General features: G+C 37.9%; 3 protein-coding genes across 3 annotated transcripts; 1 reads left to right on the top strand and 2 right to left on the bottom strand.

Annotated features, from left to right (window-relative positions):
• Positions 1–93: 93 nt before the first annotated feature.
• Positions 94–3,508, bottom strand: tipin (timeless interacting protein). The gene is made up of 8 exons (XM_043244707.1): positions 3,354–3,508; positions 2,522–2,673; positions 2,228–2,321; positions 1,665–1,740; positions 1,387–1,509; positions 1,140–1,194; positions 876–1,055; positions 94–764 (listed from the first exon to the last, which is right to left on the bottom strand). The coding sequence occupies exons 2-8, from the start codon at positions 2,658–2,660 to the stop codon at positions 547–549; spliced, it is 885 nt and encodes a 294-aa protein (XP_043100642.1). The 5' UTR covers positions 2,661–2,673; positions 3,354–3,508; the 3' UTR covers positions 94–546.
• A 1,313-nt stretch (positions 3,509–4,821) lies between these two features.
• Positions 4,822–10,962, bottom strand: lctla (lactase-like a). Its single transcript, XM_043244709.1, has 13 exons — positions 9,244–10,962; positions 8,573–8,733; positions 8,392–8,479; positions 8,194–8,303; positions 7,632–7,760; positions 7,464–7,559; positions 7,152–7,206; positions 6,904–7,065; positions 6,544–6,818; positions 6,319–6,445; positions 5,558–5,757; positions 5,319–5,382; positions 4,822–4,957 (listed from the first exon to the last, which is right to left on the bottom strand). Exons 1-13 carry the CDS (start codon positions 9,368–9,370, stop codon positions 4,842–4,844), a joined length of 1,710 nt encoding a protein of 569 aa, XP_043100644.1. The 5' UTR covers positions 9,371–10,962; the 3' UTR covers positions 4,822–4,841.
• On the top strand, positions 10,961–13,686 carry crybgx (crystallin beta gamma X). Its single transcript, XM_043244708.1, has 6 exons — positions 10,961–11,033; positions 11,456–11,504; positions 11,728–11,849; positions 12,034–12,169; positions 12,312–12,451; positions 12,566–13,686. The coding sequence occupies exons 1-6, from the start codon at positions 10,990–10,992 to the stop codon at positions 12,696–12,698; spliced, it is 624 nt and encodes a 207-aa protein (XP_043100643.1). The 5' UTR covers positions 10,961–10,989; the 3' UTR covers positions 12,699–13,686.
• Positions 13,687–15,983: the final 2,297 nt, after the last annotated feature.

Raw genomic sequence — 15,983 nt, 5'->3', positions numbered from 1 at the left:
TGGTATTGTGTGATGCCTAGTGTTTTAAAACTTGTTCAGACTGTGTCATGTACTTCAAAATATGACTCGACACAAATCACAACACACATATGGTTTTCTACATTAACATTTTTATTCAGAAAATAGAAAGTACATTGAAATAACAGGGATAAACATTTTCAAAAAAAAGGAAATGGGTTAACCTCAAGTGTGCTTACATTGGGACATTATAATAAACTTCAGCCAATTGGTGAATTTATTCTTAGGTTCACAGAACGTAGTGTGAACCCTCAGAATAAAACGGAGGGAAAATGTTTTCAATTTGAGCACATGTATTCCAAAATCCTCACGGAGGATGAAACATGACAAAATGCAAGCAAACTTAACTAAGATCAATGTGGTGAACAAGGCCTGGGTTGGCATTTCAAAACTGCCAACAAGCTTTAAAATATGTTTGGCATACGACTGGGAAGGTTGTACAAGGTTAAACATGAAAAAGCCTTTTGCCTTTCCCAAAATCACTCACAGTTATTCACAGTCCTCTTGGTACAAATGGGGAGGATTGCTTCAGTCGTCATCGTCATCAACTATGCCATTTGGAACTGGACTAGCACACTCATTATCATACAAAGGAGAATTCTGAAGCGCGGCTGACTTTTGTTTGAGCGGCGTTTGGTCTGAGGTGCTCTGGTCGAAAGTGCCCTGATTTTCTTGACTAAGGTACTGCCCTGAAGAACTGGTTGAGGGTTCGTCTGCATCTGCCTGGATGGAATTCTGAGAGGATTCTGGGGGAAAGTATAAAATAATGATACACTATATGCATAACAGATTTTTTCCAGGACTATGGGCAAATGAGATCATGGTGATGACATTATGACGTAAATGACTCCACACACCTAACTGTTTCTGCTTCGCAAGTCTCCTCTCCAGAGCCAGCCGTTTGTTGAGCTCTATGCGCCGCTGCTGTTCCTCTGTGAGGGAGGCTGGAGCGGGAGTAGAATGGACAAATGGATCTTCAGGGAAACCTTCGTCTTCAACTGGATCAGACTCTTCTGGTACTTGAACCTCAGGCTCCTCTGAAGGGAAGTGGAAAATAATGAATTGATACCTGCTGCTTTCAATAGTAGTGCGAAAAAAGCCAAAAGTTCAAGTATCGTTACCAACGTAGTCCTCATGTGTTATTGGCATGTCCAGTCGAATTCGTTTCAGACATGTCTAATAGAGAAACAAAGCAAAGCATTAACAAAGGATGTAGAAAATTTCCATTAAGCATGTACAATATCACGGAGGGTTTTTAAATGCTACCTAGATCAAATATCAAGTTCAAACAGGATTCATTCTTGCGTTGATTAAACAGAAGGCTGCTTTAAGTCCCAAGTTTTTTTTCAATAGTGCCAAAGATCTTACCTGAACTTCTTTTTTACTACCCAGACTCTCCACTTTATCAACAAACTCCTCAAACTGCATTTTAGGATATAGGCGATGGGCCCAGTTCTCCATTTTCTTCAAGAGGAGCTTCAGATTTTCTGCCTGAATCAGAAATAAATGAAGAGGGTGCACACTGAAAACTGTATTTACACATCGCATCGCATTTTATAAATGTTAAAATAACGGCACCTGAATTCAAGACTATTTCAGCATTTCACAAACAAATGGTGAGGATGAAGTGAAAAATTAGTAATTACCTCATGTCCTTTGCCTTTGAATTTAACATCTTCAAATAATGTACGCAAAGCTGGAAGACCCTTTTCAGAAATCAACCTAAAAAGAGAGATGAGATGAAAGAGGTAAACAATGGAGAGAAACTAAAATCATTTTTATAGTACTTTCACCTTTCATATATTGTTTTAAAGCAGCCCTCACTTTTGTAATATACTTTATATTTTGTTATTATACAAGAAATAAAGCAGTTTAAAAATACAACATAGTATGTTAGCATTAACTATAAAAAGCTGTGTTTAAATTTTACAAAAAAAAAAAAAATTAAAAACAGGCTGCTGAGATTTGCTATACATTATACACACTATATGTATGCACTATATGTATCTATTTATATACAGATTTGTGCAATAATAGAGTTTACATTTTGCGACAATAAACAATCATGCAGCTGATGCATCATGCATTGCTTTTTGGGAGTATACTGTAAGTACGCAGGTAAAGTAAGGCATCAATTCAATCATAGACACGCTGATAAAAACAAACAATTATTTATTAACTATCAGTTAACTGGTATCTGGTTCAGTACCTGTTTGCATCCAGTTTAGGCCGAGGCCTCATCACTGTTCGTCTCTTTGCCACTGGAACGTCTGCTAGTTTTGAGACCTCTCCTTCCTCCTCACCTAAACACAAAACAATTTGGGTTTCATCCTAACGTGAGTTTAAGACTGCGCCATGCGGCGTAAGAACAGCAGGGATTATGTAGCATGGGAACAACTTACACTTCTATGAAAAAAATTTAAATCACCTTACTAATGATTTTCAGCACCATTAATCTCTTTATATCTAAATAGTTTTTAATGATAAAGAATGAAAAACAAACCCTCTCCATTGCCAAAAGGATCCTCCTCGATGTTTCCCTGACCAGGCGATAATGGAGGAGGGAGAGGAGGGAATCTCTCGTCCTCTATGTGCTCATAATCTGGTATATCAAACAAGCCATTTTCTAATGGATCGAGCATGGTGCGTGGGATCCTGCAGAGAAACAGGGGCATATGATCAAATCTAGTACATAAATACAATTTAATTCCACATTGAGTGGTCTTTTTTTCTCTTTTGTATGTTTCTAAACAAGAAGACTGGTGAAGAATATATCTACAACATAACTAAAGTGACCAAATAACCAAACAGCAGTTGTCACCCTCTGAAGTCTGTGTTTTGACCCAATATTAATTTACAACAATAAAGTTACTCAGCATTTAATATTCACGTACTGAGGCAGATACATCAACGCTGTTTGTTCTAATAGACACAAAATGTCAAAGTGCTTAACAATGGCTTCATTGCTAAAAACAAACTTATTTTGCAGTAACTCATTGGTTCATTAAGAGTCAAACATTGATTATTTATGAAAATAAGAAAGTTTATGGTTTTAGAAATAGTCGTTGAAGTAATTAACCCGTTCAAAACAATGTGACATAATGTCATTATCGCACTTAACCCTTATATTAGCATACATACAATCATAGAAGCGAACAGATTCGTGTAAACGTAACGCTAGAGGAGAGCCGTTTGTTACTGATACAGTGTTTTGGCGCCAGATAATGTCAATCCGCACATCGCCCTTGGTTTCGCCTGTGTCTGAATATCAAGCCCAACCGATGTCACCGGACTTCAATGAGAAACTGAATATCAACGCGGTCCCCCGAACTTACTGAATTAGTGGTGCCAAATGACAAAACTTCAACAGCAACTGCAGCAGCACGAAATCATCAACACCGATCACAGGCAAAGTTTTTTGCCGGCGGCTTCCTCTGAGCCAATCAAATGAGCGCTGCGGCGCACGTCAGTGGTTCTGCTGAGGAGAAGCGCGCCGTCTAGCGCTGCGGAGAACTGGATTCACAGACTTTCACAACAAACATAACGGATGATTTTGGCCGAGTTTACAGAGGTAAATACCAAATACAGCTGTAATTCAGATTTTTAACTTTATTGAAAGCACAGATTTCATACACGTGGATCTTATAATGCGATGTGTGCAGGGCTTGACATGAACTTTTTGGCTCGTCGGCCACTGTGGCTAGTGGTTTTCCAAATACACCAGACATTTGACCTACTTAAAGGGCATTTCCCCTATTTGTATTGAAGGCGTGTATAATGTTTCGTAACAAATTCTTACGCTTTATTAAAAATGTAACTTAATAAATAAAATAAAGTTAATATTACCAATGTCACCTGTTACCAATCATATGAAATCAGCATCTACATTCGCCAGCAGCTGGCAGCAAGGGACTATTTTAATTAATGAGTCATTGAAGCCTTTTCCAACGATTCGTTCAGACGGCTGATTCATTCAAGAATGAAGCAAAGTGCCTGAATGGACCACTGAATCATTGACTCATTGGTTCTAACCTCAAAAACGAATTATTCGTTGCTCTGTGTATTTTATAAACGCGGTTTTTCAACAGTTTGCAACTATTTTTATTAACCGAATGGAGCAAAAACATCCCACAGTATATCCTTTCAATAAACTCAAATTCACATACTGAACTAAAGTGTATATCAACTATTCATTTGAACTCTTGCGATCGTGGTTTTCAGGGAACCTCCCTCAATACATTTCGGTGCAATTAGATGTTTTAATCAGATTCGGTCAAGTAAAATTATCTTCTTTCACTTGCCCCTTCAAAAAAACTACTTGTATCAGACAGGCATTAATGTCGTGTTATATTACTGTATATAAAATTCAACCGCCACAGCTGAAATCCACCCGCATTTGCCAGGTTGTGTTAATTATGTCAAGCCCTGAATGTGTGTATGTTTTTAAAATGTTTCACAAACACATTTGTTATGGTATTTATTTTATTGTCTGATTGTTTGCCACATATACAAACGCCATTGTTAATAGGGTTACATAACTGCTTTCAAAAAGTTTCAGAAACTCCCGTCTAACTTTTCTCACCTCATAATCAAACACCCAAATCTCAACATATTCTCCGAGTAATTTGTTGAGAGTCGTTTGGATGGTCCAACAATTCATGAACACAGATGCACATTCGTGGACCATTTTATTGGAATTTACATGTAAACGAGTCTCGGCATGTCATTGTTATTAATAATAATCAATAAAAAAAAAAAGAGAGAAGTGTACGGACACATGCAATGTGAAAAAATATAGTTGTGTAAATTTGAAGCAGTCTGTGTTATATTCGTGTTCTAAGCAGAAACATGAGAAAAACTGCACTGAGGAGAATGCAGAGAGTGCACACGGTGGGGACGACGATCTCTGTGACCATCTCCATGTGGCTGATCAGAGGATCTGGAGAAAAATAAGTCAGTAAGTCAACTCACGAAAGACGCATTCAGTGAAAACATGAACAGAACCGGCCAGAAAACAAGAACATCCTCAGCCCTGTACCTAAACTTCATCATGCACAGGCCAAACCTTTGGCATATCTGCATGTTCCTTATTTTCCTTGGATTTTCTTCTAGCTGAAAGGGCAAACAAAAGAAAATTCCTGTTAGAAAGTTACCATATAATTTTCTTTCTCTATATATTGTGCTTGGGTATAAATAGAAAATGTAGTGTGTGACAGAATTTTCTTTTATTTGCCCCAGCTAGATCGTTGCTGGCTGTGCTGCCCAGAGGAGAGAGAGAAGTCAACAACGGTTACACTGACCTGCCGCAAGGAGCTGGTTGCTTGAGGTGCATGTTTCCAGTGCCTTTCTTTTCCAGCTTTCGGTCTATGGTAAACATCATCGAACTTAAAATCATTAAATGTAAACTTAGACGTAATATAAAAGACATAATATATATTTATCACACAGACTGCACACAAACGCTAATACTATTGTACTCTTTGACTCTGAAAAAATGAATTTAGCGTGCAGTTTTAAGCTAAACCCGATGAAGTCATACCTCTCTCTGATTAGGGAAACCATTCGAGCTGATGATGCGCTTGTAGTACTGAACCGATGCTTTTGGGTAGCGTGCTTTATTTTTGCTGCCGAAGTCCACGTAGTACAGGCCAAATCTTTCGGAGTAGCCCTCATCCCACTCAAACTTGTCAAGCAATGACCAAGCTGTGTAGCCTTTCACATTCACTCCATCTTTAACCGCTGGAAAAAAAAAAAAAAACAAAAAGGTTACTCTGTGTGGTTGTATAGACTTTATTTATGGAGAGCATTATGATTTTGAGCTCTGTAGAGCTCTTGTGTTCGAAGGAAAGCATTTGTAATTTTTATAGACCTCACTCATATGTCATATGTTCAGTCTGTAGTCAAGTTTCTGTCAATTTTGGATTGCATGTTCTGAATGTTTTTGTCAATCAGGTTGAATAGGAGTTTATTCAGTCTGTTCTAAGACTCAATATTCCAATATTCCAACTCAATATTCGTAGTCCATCCATAACCATCACAATGGTTAAAAATGGTTCCTCTTATATTTCTGCTGAAGGTATTACAATGCTGACAATTTGACAGTGTTTTAAAATATTCGTATTAATAGAAACTGGGAATATAGAAGTAAATTCAAACAATTTTTTCTATAAAATGGGAAAAAAGGAATAGGATTTCTGTTTGATCATTCCATCCATATAGGTTTTTTCTGGCCTCCTTGTTGAGAACCACTGGTATGAGAATTTAAAAATAGAAGGCATAGATTTCTATATTGATTCTGACCTTTGAGCATTTCATTGATGTAATCCCTCAAGTACTGCATTCTCCATTCATCACACAGTTCTGTGCACATCATCTTCTCTGATACACCATTTCCTGTCACGTATATAACAGGGTCTCCATACTGTGTCTGAGAATAAAGGCATTCAAGTCAGTGTGCCATTTATAGTCAGACTACTGGCTGAAAGTAGTTGTTGTGTAGTTGTTTACAGAGATGTGTCGATGTACCTTTACAAAGCTAAGCAGACGCCGGAAACCCCAGGGCACAGAGTAAAGCCACTCTGATCCAGGATCAGGCCACCGTGGGTCCACCAGCTCAGCCAGGTCCCGGTCACTGAAGTAGCTGTTCGCACGGCTGGAAGGAAAGTTCTTTTGTGTGATGTAGCGCGTAGTGAAGTGACTGATGCCCAGGAAGTCACAAGTGCCTCTGACATAACTTTTCTCATGAGGGCTGAAAGTAGGCAGGCGAGAGCTGCTAAGGCCCTGCTGGGCACTCTTCCTACCTGCAGAAATTAAACACACAAATGCATATGTAATAATTGTAAATCATCATCAGCCCTGGCTGCATAATATTTATGGTTTGCTTGCCTATGTAGTCTTTCATTATTTGAGGATAGTCTCCATGGAAGAGTGGTGTGGCAAACCAGCCCAAGTAGAACTGGACATATCTTTCAGCAGCTTCTATATCGCGCTGATTGGAGATGTCCACTGGTTCTCCCCAGTCAGCTGACAGGGAGATGCCCACCATGCCTAAAATGGTAGAAACACTTGTACCTGTTTGGACCTTTATGCCTTGACGGGGTAAAAGCTCATTTCCGTATCTAAATGTTGTCTACCTTTCTGTTTGTTTCGCCACTGGGCGTCGTATGTGTGCCAGACCTTGGCATGAGCCTGTCAGTGCAGGAGAGGATCAAAATGAGCTTTATTTCACTGCATTTGAATTTTTAGCAGAAACAGCCATTTTAATAGTTCATAAATATCCCTGAATGCATGATTGTTTGCTTTTTTTTTTAATTTATTTAGATTTAGTTTTTTTTCTGCTGTTCATGACCAGAGCAGTATATTGCTAACTTAGCATATAAATGATTTCTGTTTGCTCATTTATTATAGTTATTAGACTATAGTGGACTGCAGTGGATTTTGATCACCTTAATGATGTTGTGGGCAGCATTATAGGCACCAGTACCCCTCATCTTCAGACCGGGAGCATGTTCTCCCGTCTCATAGCCCTCCACTGCAACTGACTGGAAATATGGATATAAAAGTGGACTTTAAAATAGATAATACCAGACAATAACTACTTTTTCAATTCTTACCCAAGGATTGTTGAAGGTGATCCAGTATTTGACTCGATTGCCAAATCTCTCAAAGCACAGATTGGCAAAATCGTTGAAGAAATTGACCATACTGGCATTTTGCCAACCTCCATATTTTTCCTCCAGAAGCTGAAAAACCACAGATAGGATTTTAAAAGTTAAATCAAGTTGACGTATACTCTCTTTAAAGATGTGTACTCTGAAATGCATGTTTTTTGAAAAAGAACTGAATGTGCTTAATTCACAGCTATATATAGGTGACAAATGGTATGCCAGATAATATAGTTCATACTACTTGAATTCTTAAAACAGTAGGTGACAAGAACCTGAATGACCTACTATCACATTCTAATTTGCACATCTCGTGGACACTTTAATATCCTTTGATGCCTCAGGAGAGGAGTGAGAGTGACATTGCGGATGTAGTTTGTCCAAATTTTATTCACACTAGCCATATTCATTCTATATAGAACGTTTTTTGTCATTAAGTCAGTTTTATACCAAAATGTAGAAGCTTCAAGACAGTATGCACAATATATGATTTTAGACTTTTGTGTTTTACCTGAGGTAAGTCCCAGTGGTACAATGTCACAATCGGTGTGATTCTGTTCTCCAGAAGCATATTAATCAAGTTATCATAGTACTCCATCCCTTTGTCATTGATGAAGTCATCTAAGAAACAATCAGAAAAACTATGGTAATGACTCTTTTAAAACATTTCAAGATTTTTTTAAATTATTTGGCATAATAATTGAATTACTCTTAATGCCACTGGGCAGAATCCTTGGCCAGGAGATGGAAAAGAGATAGTGGTTCAGCTTCATGTCTTTCATCAGTGTGATATCATCCTAAAGCATACATTAAAAAGATTATCTTACATCCAAAACATCTACATGTTATCATTTTACATGCTAGTATTTCTGATCAGGAAATCCTTGCACCTTTATTTTAAAATAGCCTTCACAGGAAGAGTCACCAGTGTCATTTAGATAAATTTTCCCTCTTTTGTGAGAAAACACATCCCAGATGCTCTTTCCTTTTCCGTCTTTATCCCATGCCCCTTCTGTTTGATATGCTGAGCTGCCAGCGCCCCAAGAGAATCCTGAAAATGTATGCATAAACACTATTTGTATAAAAACGGTAAATATAATTTTTGTGTATATGTGTTTGTATATGCATTCATTATGTACCCTGAAAATGTATAATTTATATATAGAATATAATAGAGTTATATTAAATAATATAGAATTATAATACATAATAATATCAGATTTTACTGACATTGTTCAAAATATCTTATACTGTGTTCAACAGAATAAAGAAATGTATACAGGTTTGGAACAAAACAAGGATGAGATGTAAGTATCCTTGTTCTTAAAAACACACTTATATCTACTGTTATTTGTACAGCTAAACAAATTGATAACAAATTTTAATTTGATACAAAATTTTACTTCAAAATTATTATTAATATTAACATTTAAATTAAATATAATGTTGAATTTAGTCAAATAAATTTGTTTATTTAAATGTATAGATATATATAATGTATTGTTTTTGTAAATTCAATGAATCTTTTTGTAAGAGTTTGCTGTTATGAGTAAGACTTTACCTGAAGGGAATGTACCATATTGAAATGATCCCATTTCATTCTTGGTCCAGTCAAAGTCTTCACTGGCAAAAATGCACAGTGCCAACAGAAAAAAGTGGCATATCCTCAGCACACTGCGTTGTAGCATCCTCTTATTCTCATAAGGGTTTGTTTTTCACCAGTAGCACCTGCACAGATTAAAACAGACTCATTTTACCTTTGAAAGTATTTCATCCTTTCAGTTCTTTCAGTTCCTCAGTCATTTAAAATGTGAATATAGAGACATTTATCCTCATTTCATGAAAAAAAAAAAAAAAAAACATACTCGGAGCAGTCAACTTCCAAAGCATTCGAAGCTGAGGCATATCAATGATGCATCCCAAACTAAAAAGCTGTCACAATCCACGTGCAATCAGCTGAAAATGCCCCCAAAAATTTCCGAACCCAGATCAGATCAGAAGAATTGTCTCTCATTTCAGCCAGCTATAAGACAAACTGACACAAAAGGCTATCAGTGACAAAAAGTAAGTCAGTTTGTCAAGAGCTGCCAAAATGAAAGACATCTCAAAAGTGTTTATCCAGAAGAGTGGAGATGCAATTTTCTTTCTGAAAGGAGAGAGGATGAGATGGTGATTAAAATGCTTCCTTCTGATCGCAGGAACCAGCAGCTTTGCCCTGTCTCATGTCTCTCTCCCTACTCTCTCAAACTCTCCCTCAATCTAGATTTGCACTCAAGCACATATAGACATATACCTGCTCCAGGCCTCACATTTGTTCTCGACTGGAATCCACTCCAAAGTGCCAGAAGGTTACCTGGGCTTCTGAACTTCATTCACCCTCACAAAGCTGCCCAGTGCCTGTGCGTCCGCGAGCACAAAACAGTAGCGAAACATCTAGCAGATCCGAGCTCCATTCAGGAGCCACATGCTGGCTCAAATACCCACTATTCAAATTCAATGGGCTGAGAGGGGAAAAGTGCTGCTCCTAACATGTTTTATAGAATTGAACATTTGACTCTGTAAGCAAAGTTGATGTCGGTGGGGGTAATACATTTGCATTTTGGCCCCCAAAGGGGGAAATGCAAGTTTGTGCCATAAAAAAGCTGAAAATGTTCAGATTTTAGCCAGCATTTCTGAACTAATTCTGCTTTATTTTTTAAATAAAGGATGGGTGCCGTGTTAAATAAGTGAGCAAATACAAAAACAACAACGAATTTGTTGTTTAGCTGTTATTTAGTCATATTTAGTATGAAATTTAGTCATACGTTTATATGTTTTTTATAAGGTGCAGAATATTACTACTAGAATACAATTCTGACTGGGCTAGAAAAATAAATATAGATCGTTATAATATAAAATCATTAATACAATTCATTACGTGAGTAGTTACAGCATGCTTTGAAAAGAATGTTGAATTGCTTCAGAAAGTGTCGACGCAGCACTCTTTTACTGTACGTGTATGTTCATGTGTTTAGGTGCATATGAAGGAGAATTTGTTCAATGTATGTTTGTTTAAGGTGTGCATGTGTTCTCTTGCACGTTCTACCGATGTGTGAGTGTTTAAGCTTTTGTATGCGTGCGTTTCAGTTTCTCTATGCACATATAGCTAAAGGCTTTTACAAAACATAGCATACTGTATGTGTTTAGCATATCAATACACAGACAGGCTACAGAGAGAGCAGCAGAAAGAGTATGAGCATTCTAGCACTCCCTGTTTCTATGTACCTGCTGTATTTAAGGACCATCTTAGTGGCCACTACGAGCTGACATGAACATCTTTACTAAGGTCCCCGGACTAGCCAAACAAACCAGGTATGTTTGCGGTGCATTTGGACACTAACTTTTTGAGTTTCAATTTGCACCTCCCAAGAGGACTGTATTAATCATTGCAGAAAAAGACATATAAAAGACCAACACCCGTGACTTTTTTTTTATGTGGAAGAGTGCAAATGTATAGTTCTGCTCACAACCATACCATTAAGACAACCCTGAAATAATATACTGCTGTGCTTTAATTGACAAACCGATTTGTTCCACACATACACATATATACATTTACCTTGTTACGGAACAAATAAAATTGAACTTTAATTTAATATTATATCATGAACATTTGAAAATATTTTTTTTTTTTATAAATTCAAAGAACTGGTTTCTCTCATGTTTTATAGAAACTGTTTGATTGTTGATGTTTGAAAATGTGCTAAGAGTGTTTGACTTTTTTTTTCCTCTAGCAAGCTGGGGTCTGTGCTCCAACGTGCCTTCTACGGGTCCAGTGGGAGGGTAAGAGTTTATTTTGATGCCAATAGTTTATGCCTGCATAAACTTATTAGTATAGGAATTTTTTGTGTTCTTAAAACAATTAGAAAATTAGCTAAAAAAGTAATATTTTTAAATTCAGGGTATCTTCTTCCAAATACCTTTAATCATTTTGTGCTTATTAAATAGTTAAATGAATGTACATGTTCAGGTGTGTTTTTTTAACATTAGTTTGTGCGTTTTCCAGGTGACCCTTTTCGAGCAGAGGAACTTCGCAGGTCGGCGACTGGACCTGACCTCTGACTGTCAGAAATTGAGCGAAAAAAACTTTCCCGACAGATGCAACTCTGTCCAAGTGGAGAGTGGAGCGTGAGTACATGATAGTTGTGTATAACAAGATCTTTTTTTAACATTTTAGAAATGTAAAATGAACGATTACTCATATTTTTATTCAATCAACATTTTTATAGCTATATTAAATCATTTTTGCATTTCTCTTCCATGCGCATTTTTGCCAATTTAAGCATTTTTACTGTGACACGTTCTTGTGTAGATGGGTGGCATATGAACATGAAAACTTCCGTGGACGTCAGTACCTGTGGGACATGTTTGACAGGGGGGAGTACAACTGCACTGATAGATGGTGTGCTCAGGGTGACCACATCTCCTCTGTTCGTGCTGTGAAACAAGTGAGACTTTCAATAATAATAAAAATATTAAAAACAGTATCATTAGTATCAATCTTTGCACTTGTTCCACTGAAACGTGTGATGGAATGATCCAAAATCCTGCGTGTAAAAATGGTTTGCATGCCTGTGTTTTATGATCTAGGACAACAACTCTCCCCGTGCACAGCTGTTTGAGAGGGCAGGTTTCTCAGGCAAGAAGACAGACCTCCATGACGACATCCCCAACCTGATGAGCCGTTACAGCCTGAACAGAGTGTCCTCCATCAGAGTAATGGGCGGAACGTGAGTTGTGTTAAAAAACTGAGCTATGTATTCTGCGCTGTGTATATATTCAGTGTTGTGTGCACATTACCCAATCTCTCTCTCTCTCTCTCTCTCTCTCTCTCCTGACCACAGCTGGGTGGCGTACCAGGAGCCTAACTACAGAGGAGCACATTACATCCTGGAGAGGAAGGACTACAACAACTTCTCTGACTGGGGTGCTCAAAACAGCACCATTGGCTCAATCCGCCGTGTCCGCTTCGGCTAAACACAACCCCCTGCGAAACACCCACATCTGTCAGCTCTTTATACAAACAATATGCCAGCTATAAGTGAAACAAACCCCACAGAAGACCTATTTTAGTAATAAACTGATGAAAAAGACAATTATTGTTGTTTGTGCTTAAGTTATCAAACAGGAATTACATCAGGTATCATAAAGATGAAACGTTCTTCAACAGCTCAGGGGTTTTCAAATGCAAGAATAAGCATTGGTGTTGCCCTCTGGTGGTAAAACACACTTCTGCAATATCAGTCTGGTCTACTGCTACCTGGTATGCCAGAGCAACCACCATCTTAAGATAGTTCGCAGGATTGTTCCCAGTATGGTAGAGCACTCTTTTGTCCTGCCCTGATGGGATGTGGGATGCTTATAGGATCCGTGAGCTCATGGCTAGGCCCTCTCTTGTATGATGCGAATCTTTTAAAGAGCAGCTGTGGAGCTCATCTGTGTGTATTTGAGCGTACGTTGAGGAATTCACACAGGCTTTAGCTCTGTGTTGGACTGAGAGACACATGCTGTAGTGCTCTCTAAAGGCCGGTGAGGTATTTCTGTGGGTCGTGGGAGTAGCAGTTGCTGTGCCCCTGTCGTGCCGATGACATTGTGCTACATCTCTCTCATGGTCACCACAGCAGCCTGGAGGTACCCACCAGTGTAGACACAGAGGAGGGCTGGGAGAGCGCAAACTGCTTTAGGGTGAATGAGAGAGAGCGAAATTTATGTGATTATAAACAAATGTTTGACACAACCATTATGTTAACCACTGGCACTTCATTTATTCTATAAAACTAGCATTACAGCTAGCAGCTAGTATTACAACTGTTTTCACTGTTACCACCGCAGCTGCAGTTACTCTTGCTCTTGTAGTGCATGAACAAGGTTTAACAGTTTAAATAAACATTGTTATTTACAATGAAAAAAGTAATATAATATAATACGATATATTTAGTGCTGTCAAACGATTAATCACAATCACATCCAGAATAATTTATTACATAATATACGTTTGTACTGTCTATATTTATGTATGTATAAATGCACATACATGCATGTGTATATATATAAAAAATATATATTTAAGAAGTATATATAATATATATGAATGAATATATTGTATAAGTATAATGAACAGCAAAAACAACTTAATATCTTAGAGATTCTGCTGATTTGAAACAATGCTGAGACAAACAAATTTGGCATACCTTTCGAAGGTTTGGTTGTCACAAAATATTTCTACAAGTAGATGTTTTTGAACATTCTATTTATTAGATCAACCTGTAAAAAATAAATGGCAGTTTAACATATGTTTTAAGAAAATCATTTTTACTGTGTTTCTCATCAAACAATTGCAGTATGGGTGAATTTGGTGAACCTTAAAAATAGTACCAGCTTTAAACAGTATTCGAACAGTATTGTATGTAAGCAATAGAAATGATTGGCAAATGCAGCTGTTTTGGCCTTACATTTAAGGCCCTTGATTTAAGCAGAACAAATAAGAATGCATACACAGTATGTTGTTTTTTGGGAGCTCAGGGCAGGAAGTCCATCACAAAACTTTTTCCCTCTCTACCCCACACACACAAACAAACAGTCAGAGTTTGACCTTGAAGGTGGCATGGCTTGTTGAATGGGAAGGATCCTATGTTTCTTTCCAGTAAGGCAGTTGGTCACAGATGAAGTGGTAAACTAATTGACCACCCATATGCAGCATTCCTCTTGCTTGAGTTCAGTCCCACAAACACATAGGCCTACACAAAAACATATACATGCACACATGGCAACCTGTGAGTCATGTTTTAACAATCACAATTTGAGTCCCTCTTTCTCTAAACGTGTTTATATGATATATATGTTTACGCTTACAAACATACCACACACTGGCTGTACCGTAAAAGCTGTTTGCCCTCTTTTCCTATTCTTTGTAATCCATAAGCCAAACTTCACAGTCCTCATGTTACATAATTACAGTACTAAGTGACAGAGGGCCAAACAAGCACACACCTCACAGTACAGCACACCTTAATGGCAGTTATTATCTCAGTCTGGTTTGGTTTCGTTCACACAGTATCACAGAGTCTTTAAATCCTTAGGTACTTCCCTATGAAACAGCTTCTATCCGAGTGTGACCCTCGACCTTCAGCGGTGCGACATTCACTCACGCTCTCTCAAGCGAGGCAATAACAGACACGAATGTCACATTGTTTAGTGTCAAACCATTCTTGGAAACTCCACCTACTTGATTTAGGCCCAAGAGGAAAAGTACACTGACACCAAAGAGATGTAGTTTGATCATTGATTTTACATCAAAATGAGGAAACTATTCACATTCCACCATCTTCTGTAGAAGATATATTGTTGAACATTAAAGTTAAGCACAACTAAATTGTATGTTGTAGGTATCCTAACATATGTCACACTATATGTGTGTTTTAACTAAATTCGCAGCGTAGATATCACTCCATCGTGCACAATGTTTTTGTGCTCTCAGCCATTTTGCTTGGTCTATGTTACAGAAAGATTATCTCACCAGAAAATACCCTGCGAGGCTTAGACGCAAACTCTTTCATGTCTGACAAGCTATTTCAGTATGATTATCAGGAAAATCTTGATGCTACATGCCGCTTTGCAGCGTGGCATCTTGTTTCAACATGTTTTTGGTCCTTCAGTCAACAAAGAAGGGAAGTGCCTGGGGAGACTTGCATGCTCAATGCTAATGGCATATCTATGTTTGAAGGAATTTCTCCATTATCTGATAACAATATCTGATAGGAGGCGCCAAGAAAGGTTTTACTGTGGTATTTGTGCTATAATGCCAGTAAAATTTCCTTAATCTCTTTGATGTGAAACCAGTGGACATTTGAACACGTTCTAATTTTGCGCTCATCATCATGTGGCTGTACTGAACTGTTGGCACTACTCTGCAGTTCTAATTATCTTTATGCATAAATCCAGTGGTTTATTAAGAATTTAAAGGCAGAAGAAGCTAGAAAAGCGTTACAGTTTCCATATACTTGTTCTGCATGTAAATACTGGCATGAGATATTAACATTAATGTTATTTTCTTCGCATCAATTTTCAGGATAGAGACTCATGAACTCATGTCTAGGTAGACACGGGGACGGCCAGAGGCTTTGACCACAGTCAATAACAAAGAGCTCTGGAATCTTTTGTCTTTTGTCCCAGGCCCTGGTATGAACCCAAAGCTTGGACAGGCCACCACTGTGGCCACCTGTGAACCACAATTATCACCAGTGCTCAAACACATGCACACTG

The sequence above is a fragment of the Puntigrus tetrazona genome, chromosome 7 (assembly GCF_018831695.1).
Source record: "Puntigrus tetrazona isolate hp1 chromosome 7, ASM1883169v1, whole genome shotgun sequence".
In the NCBI taxonomy this organism is placed as follows: domain Eukaryota; kingdom Metazoa; phylum Chordata; class Actinopteri; order Cypriniformes; family Cyprinidae; genus Puntigrus; species Puntigrus tetrazona.
Note: the sequence above shows the minus strand (reverse complement) of the source record. Positions and strands in the feature narration are given on the sequence as shown.